Consider the following 12,091-nt stretch of genomic DNA (forward strand, 5'->3'; position numbering starts at 1 on the left):
TTTCTATTTTTATTTACCACTTTCCCATCTCAGATACATTTTACCTGACATCATAATGTTTATTGTTACAGCAGTTACACTCAGGGCTTGCCATAAGTTTTCATTAACAGCTTTCCTCTCCAGTGGAGCTTAAAATACAAATAATCTTTTCCTGTCCATTGGAGCTTAAAATACAAATACTGTGAGAACTGAAAAATTAATAATGGCTTTAATACAGCAAAATAATACTTCCCAGTTTTGCTTGTTATGAAATATGTGAAGTGGAAAAGCCATGAGATTTGAATGAAGCATTTAATGGTATTGAGTTCTGAAAATTGGACAGTTGACCATATGTGGACACAGATGTATATATTAGTAGAGGGGCCAGTGTATAAAGTATTTAAGGGGATTTCACATATTTGTGCATTAAATATATGAATTATAGCCAAGTCTTTAATTAAAAGTCATTATTGGTTTTTGATTAGGGTATATGGCATAGTTCTCCACTGCTTCATCTCGTTGGCATGTACATGGCATGGTAGCCAATCAACTTCAGCTTGTTAATTTAAGCTTTGACAATAAAACCTGGAAGCTGATTGGTTTCTATGCAGTGCTGCACCAGATTTTGCAAGCTCCATTTTTAGTAAATCTCCTCCATGTGTTACTGTCGCAGGACAAGTACATAGATTAGGAACTTTGGCTTCACTCTGCAAACCTATTCCATGTCCATGATGGAAAAAATATTCAAGCCAGAAACAGAAATCCAACTAGCATTTTAAGAAGGGTGCCTATGGAGGTCTACGCATTTAGAATTTGAGTCCTATGCATTCTCAGCTATTGCTGCCATCAGTGGCAACGTTTGGTCTGCAGCAAAGCCAGCAATTCACTGATCTTTACTATACATGCAGCCGTAGGCTCTCCACATCATTTCACCTCCGCCATCTTCATTTGGCATTTTTCCAGGACACCTAATAAAGCGGTTGCATTGGATCCCCTTGCTATCCTTTCTCACTCATTGAAGTTGGTTGTATACTGTATACTAGAAATGGTTTGCCTATATTATCATTCTGGGCCAGTGGTGGTCAACTTAGTAAATACAGAGGGCCTCAAGTGCAGTCCCTGACCTATCTGAGGACTGCACAGTAGTATTGTTCCTAATGCACCCCCAGGTGCTGTGTACAATGACAGCATGGGTCCAAGGGAGGGGAGTTAGGTGATTCTAGGCATCATTCAACCTGGAAGATAAGCATTACTTAATGGTGGAGCAGTAAGTCTGTGGGAAATAGCATCAGGGATAAGGTGAGTATTGCAGTGAATTGTTGCTTTTAAAGTGGTTGTAAACTCTCACAAATATCCACTGAAGTGACTAGCTTCAGGTGATACACAGAGATAAAACAAATCCTCATATGCAAGTTGTGCCTGTTTATCTACAGCCCTCTCTCCTGTACAGCCTTCTAAAACTCACAGAACAAAGAATTTTTCTCAGCTCCTGGAGGCAGGGGGTGGGGATCTGACATCACACACTACACAGCATAAAGCACAGAGCTCAGTGTAATCTCAAACATGAATGTAGGGAAGATAGCAAAAAGACAGCCAAGAGAAATTACACTCTATACTTTGGATTGTAGCAAATACACACCATAGATACAGTGCCTTGAAAACGTATTCGTAGCTCTTGAAATTTTCCACATTTTGTCATGTTACAGCTAAAACGTAAATGTATTTTATTGGGATTTTATGTGCTAGACCAACACAAAGTAGTACATAATTATGAAGTGGAAGGAAAATGATAAATGGTTTTCAACATTTTTTACAAATAATAAATATCTGAGAAGCGTGTCGTGCATTTGTATTCAGCCCCCTTTACTCTGATACCCCTAACTAATTTCTAGTGGAACCAATTGCTTTCAGAAGTCACCTAATCAGTAGAATCCACATGTGTGTAATTTAATCTCAGTTTACATACAGCTGTTCTGTGAAACCCTCAGAGATTTGTTAGAGAACATTAGTGAACAAACAGCATCATGAAGGCCAAGGAACACACCAGACAGGTCAGGGATACAATTGTGGAGAAGTTTAAAGCAGGATTAGGTTATAAAACAAATCCCACACTTTGAACATCTCACAGAGCACTGTGGAAAAAGTATGGCACAACTGCAAACATACCAAGACATGGCCGTCCATCTAAACTGACAGGCCGGGCAAGAAGAGCATTCATCAGAGAAGCAGCCAAGAGGCCCATGGTAACTCTGGAGGAGCTGCAGAGATCCACAGCTCACGTGGGAGAATCTGTCCACAGGACAACTATTACTAATGCACTCCACAAATCTGGCCTTTTTAGCTGCAGAGATCCACAGCTCAGTTGACAGAATCTGACAACTATTAGTCATACATTCTACAAATCTGCCCTTGGAAGAGTGACAAGAAGCAAGCCATTTTTGAAAGAAAGCCATAAGAAGTCCCGTTTGCAGTTTGTGGGAAGCCATGTGGGGGACACAGCAAACATGTGGAAGAAGGGGCTCTGGTCAGATGAGACCAAAATTGAACTTTTTGGCCTAAAAGCAAAATGCTGCATGTGTTGAAAAACTAACACTGCACATCACCTTGAACACACCATCCCCACCGTGAAACGTGGTGGCAGCATCATGTTGTGGGGAAGCTTTACTTCAGCAGGGACAGGGAAGCTGGTCAGAGTTGATAGGGAGATGGATGGAGCCAAATACAGGGCAATCTTAGAAGAAAACCTGTTAGAGTCTGCAAAAGACTTGAGACTGAGGCAGGGATTCACAGCAGGACAATGACCCTAAACATGCAACCAGAGCTACAATGGAATGGTTTAGATCAAAGCATATTCTTGTATTGGAATGGCCCAATCAAAGCCCAGACCTAAATCCAACTAAGAATCTGTGGCAAGACTTGAAAATTGCTGTTCACAGACGTTCTCCATCCAATCTGACAGAGCTTGAGCTATTTTGCAATGAAGAATGGGCAAAAATGTTTCCCTCCTAGATGTGCAAAGCTGGTACAGACATCCCCAAAAAGACTTGAAGCTGTAATTGCAGCGAAATCTGGTTCTACAAAGTATTGGCTCAGGGGGGCTGAATACAAATGCACGGCACACTTTTCAGTTATTTGTAAACAATTTGAAAATCATTTATCATTTCCTTCCACTTCACAATTATGTGCCACTTTGTGTTGGTCTATCACATAAAATCTCAATAAAATACATTTATGTTTTTGGTTGTAACGTGACAAAATGTGGAAAATTTCAAGGGATATGAATACTTTTTCAAGGCACTGTATGCTTTGATCATTTTTCTTGTCTAAGGTTTACAACTACTTTAAAAGTGCAACGCTGCTTAAAAAAAGACTTTCTCTGCTGCAGTTGTTGAAAAGTAATACATAATTTCCTTTGAGTTGTTTTTGTGTACTGATTTGTGTATTTTGCTATTGTTATAATTAGTTAATAAGTTAGGGAAAAAGGTTCCAAGTTGCCACTTGGACTTCTCTTTTTTCATATTGTATAAAATGCTTCAATTAAAAAAATACACCAAAATATTCCAACAAATTTAAAAAAGGACACAGCCAGGGGAGGAATGTTCTGGCTCTGACTGCAGGAGGCAGGGGATAGCCAGGAAAAGAGCAATCTGATGGGGTGGAGGGTGACCAGGGAGAATGGCAGCAAAAGGGTGCTCATGGTGGTTTAAGCAAACTTGCAAACTATTTGTTTGCAGGGTTTTCTTATGCAGGATCAAGTTCTGATCTAACAACCCAGCTGCTTTGTTTACAGCTGCTCCAGAAACAATTGAGTACCGTCTGATACTTTTTTTATTTGCAAGAACGTAAAATTTTCAGAAAAATCTTTTGGGGATTGTCCCCTTCTTCAAGGTCCAAGCAGTACTCAGTTGCTGTAAAGGCATAGGCAACCTCGTGTTCCATACCCACAGTGAAACAATGTTTCAAACATATATTTTAGGCAGCTGGAGTATTTTTGTAGTAAAATAGAGCCAAATTAGTAGTATCTTGGTGTCAGGAATGGACTGGCCAGCAATAGTGGGACTCACCTGCCTTATGAGCTGCAGTACCAGGGCTGGCCAGCGGGTGCTCCCAGCAATCAGAGACTCAACCTTGCAGCCAGTCAAACACCTGGAACTAATTATACTGGTGTATTTAAGGGATGGCCAGACCTGCAGACCCGCAGTCTTGCCAGACGACTCGAAGCCCGCTGTTCCGCCAGTTGACTCGATGCCCGCTGTTCCGCCAGTTGACTCGGTGCCCGCAGTCTTGCCAGACGACTCGGTGCCCGCTGTTCCGCCAGTTGACTCGATGCCCGCTATTCCGCCAGACGACTCGGTGCCCGCAGTCTTGCCAGACGACTCGGTGCCCGCAGTCTTGCCAGACGACTCGGTGCCCGCAGTCTTGCCAGACGACTCGGTGCCCGCAGTCTTGCCAGACGACTCGGTGCCCGCAGTCTTGCCAGACGACTCGGTGCCCGCAGTCTTGCCAGACGACTCGGTGCCCGCAGTCTTGCCAGACGACTCTGTGCCCGCTGTTCCGCCAGTTGGCTCGGTACCCGCAGTCTTGCCAGTTGACTCGGTGCCCGCAGTCTTGCCAGTTGACTCGGAGCCCACTGTCGTGCCTGGGGGTCCGGTGCCCGCCGCTCCGCCTGGGGGCCCGAGACCTGTCGCTCCGCCTGGGGGTCCGGCGCCCGCCACTCCGCCTGGGGGCCCGTTGCCTGTCGCCCCGCCTGGGGGCCCGATGCCTGTCGCCCCGCCTGGGGCCCGATGCCTGTCGCCCCTCCAGGGGGCCCGGCGCCCGCCGCTCCGCTTGGGGGCCCGATGCCTGTCGCCCCGCCTGGGGGCCCGATGCCTGTCGCCCCGCCTGGGGGCCCGATGCCTGTTGCCCCTCCTGGGGGCCCGCCGCCCGCCGCTCCGCTTGGGGGCCTGATGCCTGTCGCCCCGCCGGGGGGCCCGATGCCTGTCGCCCCGCCGGGGGGCCCGGTGCCTGACGCCCCGCCTGGGGCCCGATGCCTGTCGCCCCGCCTGGGGCCTGATGCCTGTCGCCCCGCCTGGGGGCCCGGTGCCTGCTGCTCTGCCTGGTGGCCCGCTGCCTGCTGCTTCGCCCGGTGGCCCGGTGCCTGCTGCTCCGCCCGGTGGCCCGGTGCCTGCTCCGCCTGGTGGCCCGGTGCCTGCTGCTCCGCCCGGTGGCCCGGTGCCTGCTGCTCCGCCCGGTGGCCCGGTGCCTGCTGCTCCGCCCGGTGGCCCGCTGCCTGCTGCTCCGCCCGGTGGCCCGCTGCCTGCTGCTCCGCCCGGTGGCCCGCTGCCTGCTGCTCCGCCCGGTGGCCCGGTGCCTGCTGCTCCGCCCGGTGGCCCGCTGCCTGCTGCTCCGCCCGGTGGCCCGGTGCCTGCTGCTCCGCCCGGTGGCCCGGTGCCTGCTGCTCCGCCCGGTGGCCCGGTGCCTGCTGCTCCGCCCGGTGGCCCGCTGCCTGCTGCTTCGCCTGGTAATCCGATGTGCCTCTGCCCGGAGTCCAGCCCGATGTGCCTCTGCCCGGAGTCCAGCCCGATGTGCCTCTGCCCGGAGTCCAGCCCGATGTGCCTCTGCCCGGAGTCCAGCCCGATGTGCCTCTGCCCGGAGTCCAGCCCGATGTGCCTCTGCCCGGAGTCCAGCCCGATGTGCCTCTGCCCGGAGTCCAGCCCGATGTGCCTCTGCCCGGAGTCCAGCCCGATGTGCCTCTGCCCGGAGTGCCTCTGCCCGGTGTGCCGCTGCCCGGAGTGCCTCTGCCCGGAGTCCAGCCCGATGTGCCTCTGCCCGGAGTCCAGCCCGATGTGCCTCTGCCCGGAGTCCAGCCCGATGTGCCTCTGCCCGGAGTCCAGCCCGATGTGCCTCTGCCCGGAGTCCAGCCCGATGTGCCTCTGCCCGGAGTCCAGCCCGATGTGCCTCTGCCCGGAGTCCAGCCCGATGTGCCTCTGCCCGGAGTCCAGCCCGATGTGCCTCTGCCCGGAGTCCAGCCCGATGTGCCTCTGCCCGGAGTCCAGCCCGATGTGCCTCTGCCCGGTGTGCCTCTGCCCGGTGTGCCTCTGCCCGGTGTGCCCCTGCCCGGTGTGCCGCTGCCCGGAGTCCTGCCCGGTGTGCCTCTGCCCGGAGTCCTGCCCGGTGTGCCAGTCTTTGATATCCCGCCAGTTACCAGACCCGGGCGGTGGAACATTTTGCCCAGCTAGGACTGTTTGGAGCGTCCTGAGGCCGCTCCTTGAGGGGGGGGTACTGTCAGGAATGGACTGGCCAGCAATAGTGGGACTCACCTGCCTGATGAGCTGCAGTACCAGGGCTGGCCAGCGGGTGCTCCCAGCAATCAGAGACTCAACCTTGCAGCCAGTCAAACACCTGGAACTAATTATACTGGTGTATTTAAGGGATGGCCAGACCTGCAGACTCTGCCTTGGTGTGTGTTTTTCCTGGGCCCTGTATCTTGTAAACCTGCGTTCCTGTTCCTGTCTTGTTGCTGACCCTGCTTGATTCTGACCTCTGCTGACTTCTCCTGTTCTGATCCCTGGCTTGTGACCCTGACCATCCCTCTGCCTGACCCTCTGTACCACGCTGCCCGCTACCTGCTGAACCTGGCCTGTGACCCCGACCATTCTCCGCTTGCTCCCCCTGTACCTACCTGCCCGATTGATATTGACCCGGCCTGCCTGGCGACGCTTGCATTGTATGTACTGTTATCTGTGGGTGGTTGGTTTGGTTTGTTTGCTCTTTGTTATGTTTTAGTATTGCACTGCGTTTATGTTTGTATTGTTAGTGTTAATAAATTATATTGTTTATAACATATCTGAAGTCTGCGTTTCCCTGCGTCAGTCACATACCTCTGGTCACACCCGGGAGCCCTGACACTTGGAAAATGAAAATTTGCATTAGTGTGTATTTCATGAGTTTCTGTTGGTATCTCAAGTTCCAGTGTGCCATCTTTTTAGGACCTTGGTTGCCATTGTGCACTTGTTTTGCTCAAATAAGACATTTGTATTCTATTGTACCCAGGTCCATGAGACCTATAGATCACTATTATGCAACTCTGCTGCAAAAATCAGTTTGGGATCTTTTGCACACAGCATGTCTACAAATTGAATCATCTTAATCCTATCCTATTCCAGAACTCGAGTTCTGTACTCCTTTAGCATCAAGTGTGTCCAGTTTCACAATTTAGGTTCTGCTATCATTTATGTGGGTCTTTTCAGCCTACTGCTCAAGTGAATCCTACACCAGAAAGGGCTGTCTCATCTCCTCCCAATTTTGTTTCTGTTTTCACCATTCCATCTCATATTGATTACACATGTTGGATTCTTACTATAACCCAGTTAAAGGAATGCATCGTCTAATAATACAAAAATCTCAGGTAGTGCTTGGGTTGACGAAAGGAAGATCACCGGCATCACGATGAAGTGCAGCAAAAGATCAGCTTTTATTAGGGCATTGGTGTATACTGCATGTACAGCACAAACCGTCAACGTGTTTCCACCACAATGGCCTCCCGTTAAACCGATGCCTTGATAACAGCTGATGTTTTGCTGCACTTCACCGTGATGCCGGTCCATTCTTCAGTTCTTCAGTGGACCACAATCTGTGCCTGAACACTGGTCATTCAGCCGTGGATGTTTAATGAAGGAAGTAGAAACGCTGCTTTTTGTTTTTAGTACTTGTGTTGTCTTGGACACAGACCTCATCATGGAGCATGGCACCAAGGAATCCTGTTACAAGTGGCTGCTCTCTTATCTAAAAGCACACATAAAGTCTTTGCTGGAGGTTCTTTGACTTTGACATGTTAATGAATTGTGCAGGTTGACTGGAGTTGTGCTTTAAAGTGGCATTCCAACTAAAACCTTTTTATTTCAGTTTGGAATAGATTGGGATAAGGCTTAGATCCTCTGTCAGGTTTTTATTGTTGCATATGGCCTTGATGAAAAGATTCCTCTCATTACCTGGTGGCAATGTTGTCACTTTGACAGCAAGTGAGGGAAAATCTACAATGGGGACACAACAAAAATAAAAGAATGAATGCCTCCATCCAGTGCACTGAAAAAAATGTTTTATTGCTTTGTGTCCTGGTTGGAAAGATTTCTTTTCATTTCATACCCCACTCAAAGTGTTGTCACCATGAGGGGAAATATTTCTAGCCTAGTCACAAAGGAAAAAAACAAACAAACATGGGTGTGACAACAGCTGGTCAGACTACTGCCCTCTTCACAGACTTGTGACAAATGGCTGATCAGCCTCACACCGCACTGTGTCATTTGCAACAATGACATTCTCAGCCTCAGGGTGCACAACAATTTTCCGGCTTGCTGGACCACAGTCTAGGTGCCAACCACCTGAGAGTGATTGTCACTGGGTTTAGTTATGTTATCTAAGCAATTAACCCTTTAAACCCCAAAGTGCTACCAGATAGCTTTGGACCTATCAAACTTTCACAATAACGTCAATGACAATTATGAATCTAAATAAACATCTGTACACATACTATTACCAAAGATAGTTATATCCAGAGATTTACCGTTTAGTAGTGCTCTTCAAGAGACAGGCATCTTTAAGTTTTGCGTTGGTGCATTCAAGACAATTTTAACACTTTTCAAAATATTGTTTATTAATGAAATGGTAAAAATTGTGCAAATAAAATCTTTACAGGAAATGAGGGTTACAAATATACAAAGAGACAACAAAGCAACAGCAAAACAAAAAGGGTTGAAAAAATGAAAATACTTGTCAATTCCTGGTTCAGCAGATCTCAGTCAATGAGCAAGGTGATATATTGGCTCTCATAACTTGACAGGTCTTTGTTCTTTTGATGTACATGAGAGCTCCTAACTGGAGGGGGATGTTGATAGAAGTGACTTGGCCAATCACAAATCTAAGGTGTGCCTGCTGGGATGTCACTGTGTTTATGACCATGTCTCAGATACAGTTTTCTGTAGGTATTAATATCTTTGCATACCTACATATTACAGTCTGTTAACTTGCGTATTATTTTCCAGCATTTAAGTACCTTTGAATGGATATAAATATGTGAGGGGTCGAATGTCTGCCTGACCTAGGAAGGGTAATGTGTTCCGTTGGCTCCCCATATCTTCTAACATAGGGGTGTTTGGTCGTTGCTCGTTAACATATATATGTAAATATGCCCTAATTCTGGCTGTACTGTTATTTCATGAGTTTTGAGATACACTGAAGTTATTGATTCAACCAGGGAACAGAGAAAACAATCAATGTGTATTGCTAAAGACTCCAGTTAAGGTATTTACGATGGGGACGTGGTTTGGCCGGATGTCTGGTTGTTTTTGTCAATGCTCAAGCTTGCGAGTCTGATGGTTTTAGGGGGACCCTGAGACATGTATTAGAGTTAGATTCTGCTACTCCTTTCAAAATATTGATAAGGGCTAAGAGTTTGTTGATTGTATAAACTGGAGGAGGAGGGTCACTGCAGCTATGTCTCTTCTTAAGACAAAATGGCATGGATGACCTGAAACCTGAGTAACATGGCTGCTGCATACAGCTTTTTATTTATTTATTTTTGTTCCAAAAATACTTTATTATTATAAGAAGAAACAAGAAAGCATTTAGAGCATATACAGCTAGAGATCACAGTCAGAACATAGACACGACATGTTGCCTCCTGTTTCGCAGACGGGACATATGTAATACAGGTTGAAATGGGGTATAACATTACATCAAACATACAATGCAAACCAGTGGATACAAAGAGGAAAGTAGATAAATCGATGTGGGTGTATATTGTCTCTTCTTGAATATCAGCAATTTAATGATGAGGTGATGTGCAGATTAGGGTAGGGAAAGCGTTGGATGCTGTGAAGGTCATGGTTTACGTATTTTTAACTTGAGTGTATGATATAGTTGAAGTTAGTCATATCTGTGTAAAGGTAAATGCTCTATTTGATTGGTGAAGAATAAATGATAAAGGTGTATAACAAGTGTGAAAAAAAGAGGTCAGAAACAGCTTTTTATGAACCCAATGCACAAAATCATTACAATGGGCTGCAAACTCTCCATGAATACATAATTAACAATGTATAAATTATATTGTCTTAATTCCCCAAAATACAGTTTATTTTTGTAAGATGATGGTCAGAGACCTGACCTGCTACTATTGCTTAATATGTTTAGTTGTAATTTTTCCCTCCAGATCACTTGACACTGTGCTGAGCAGTGCTGTGCAAGCCCTTTCTGTGGTGGATTCCCATCTTGTGGAATTGGAAGGAGATACTTTGTGTCTGTATGGAGTGGGAGCTCTGGAATCTCTGGACAGGACATGGAGTGTTCAAACATCAGGCTCTGTCAACACAATTTCCTTCACTTTCATAGATATTGAGGATATAGTACACGTTCTACCAAAAATAAGACTCAAACTTCCAAATATTCTGGTAAGAGCAAACAGAACCCTGATAAGTGTGACTGGATTGTTTTTCTTTACAGTAAACTATTGCCATTGATGATACAGAAGCAATGCAAAAGTGGACAAAACTTTTTTATTAACTTAATTAAGTCATTCAAATTTCACATGTTGGTAGAGTAACTCCTCGTTTATACTAACCACTCTTCTTATTTTTCTTTGCAGGTAAATAATGGGTTCCAAGCAGAAGTAACGAGCTGTCTCTGAGTTCTTGATGGAGGGGTGCAAACTGTCCAAACATACACAGAAGGCTACAGAATGTTTACAGAGATGACACATTTGTCAAGAGTCACCAATGAGAAGACATTGCTCCTGTCAATGGTATCATCTCCGTAAACATTCTGTAGCCTTCTACATCTGTATGGATTAGGATCTCTGAAATCTCTGGACATGACATAGAGTGTTTGAACATCAGGCTCTCTCAACACATTCTCCTTTTGTGAATGTCAGACAACTTATACCCCTCCTTTTGTCAAGAACTCAATGGTGGCACATTGCTTCTGCTTGTAATCCATTATTTACCTGTAATGAAAAAAGAAGAGTTATTAGAGGAAGAGTTATTCTACCAACATGTTAAATTTGAATGACCTATGTAAGTTAATAAAAAAAGGTATGCCCACTTTTGCTCTACTTTCGGTACAACCCTTGCATTAGCCTAATTTCAGCAGAAGCAATGAAGAGAATTTAAAGCTGAATTCCAGGATAAGCAAATATTATGTAGTCTTACATGGTGATTTTACTATTTCTTCCAGATTCATGCAGTAATCCAGCATGATACTTTACCTCTGTGTAGAATCCTGTAATAAAGACTGGTTACTGCTGCTTTCTCTCCTTGTGCCGGGTGACTGGTCTTGTATTCGCCCCCTCTTTAAGTTTTGTGCAGGCAGCCTGTAGTGGTTGGATTTGCTGGGTCCCTCCCACAGTTCCGCTCTCTGTGCAGGCTCTGTGCAGAACAGTGATTATGTCACTGCTACATTTACAAGGTCTAGTCTTTCAAAGATATTTGGTGCACACTTAGTGGATTTATATTCTTTGTGGCTAATGAGGAATATACTTAAATGAGCGTTTTTGTGCCCAGAGTTCTTCTTTAAGTCACAGAACAAAGTAGAGTAGCCCATAGCAATTAATCAACACTGTTTCACTAATTTAACAAGGGTTACCTAAAATCTGATGGTTTGCAGCACTTTTTTCACTTTATTTTTTTTTTTATTAAAAAAAAAAAAAAGGTACTGATATAGTGCTGTCAATTTATGCAGCGCTTTACATATACAGTATATATTGTCCATTCACATCAGTCCCTGCCCTCAAGGAACTTACAGTCTAAGGTCCCTAACTCACATTCATACATACTAGGGCCAATGTAGACAGGGGTCAATTAATCTACCAGCATTTCTTTGGAGTGTGGGAAGAAACCGGTGTACCCAGAAGCTACCCTCATTGCCACAGGGAGAACATGCCAACTCCATGCAAGCAGTGCTATGGCTGGGGTTCGAACCAATGGCCCTAGTGCTACTAGGTGGAAGTGCCACTTAGCCACTGTGTTATTCTTGATAAACAAGCTTGAATGTACTAAGCATAAGCATTGCTGCATGTACTCTAAAGCAGACCTAAACAATGCCAGATAACCCATCAGTATAGCCACAAATCCAACATATTATT

The 12,091-nt window shown here is 46.0% G+C and overlaps 1 protein-coding gene across 2 annotated transcripts in view; it reads left to right on the top strand.

The window, feature by feature from the left end:
• Positions 1-12,091, top strand: part of LRRC49 (leucine rich repeat containing 49) — a 159,016-nt gene that overhangs the window by 128,766 nt on the left and 18,159 nt on the right. For both annotated transcript variants that reach the window (XM_089652471.1, XM_089652472.1), the window contains exon 13: positions 10,166-10,403. In XM_089652471.1, the coding sequence (XP_089508597.1) occupies positions 10,166-10,403 (238 nt within the window). The remainder of the gene's footprint in view (positions 1-10,165; positions 10,404-12,091) is intronic.

Source organism: Staurois parvus, unplaced genomic scaffold (assembly GCF_062004578.1).
Source record: "Staurois parvus isolate SC_StPar_1 unplaced genomic scaffold, SC_StPar_1.0 ptg000682l, whole genome shotgun sequence".
Lineage (NCBI taxonomy): Eukaryota > Metazoa > Chordata > Amphibia > Anura > Ranidae > Staurois > Staurois parvus.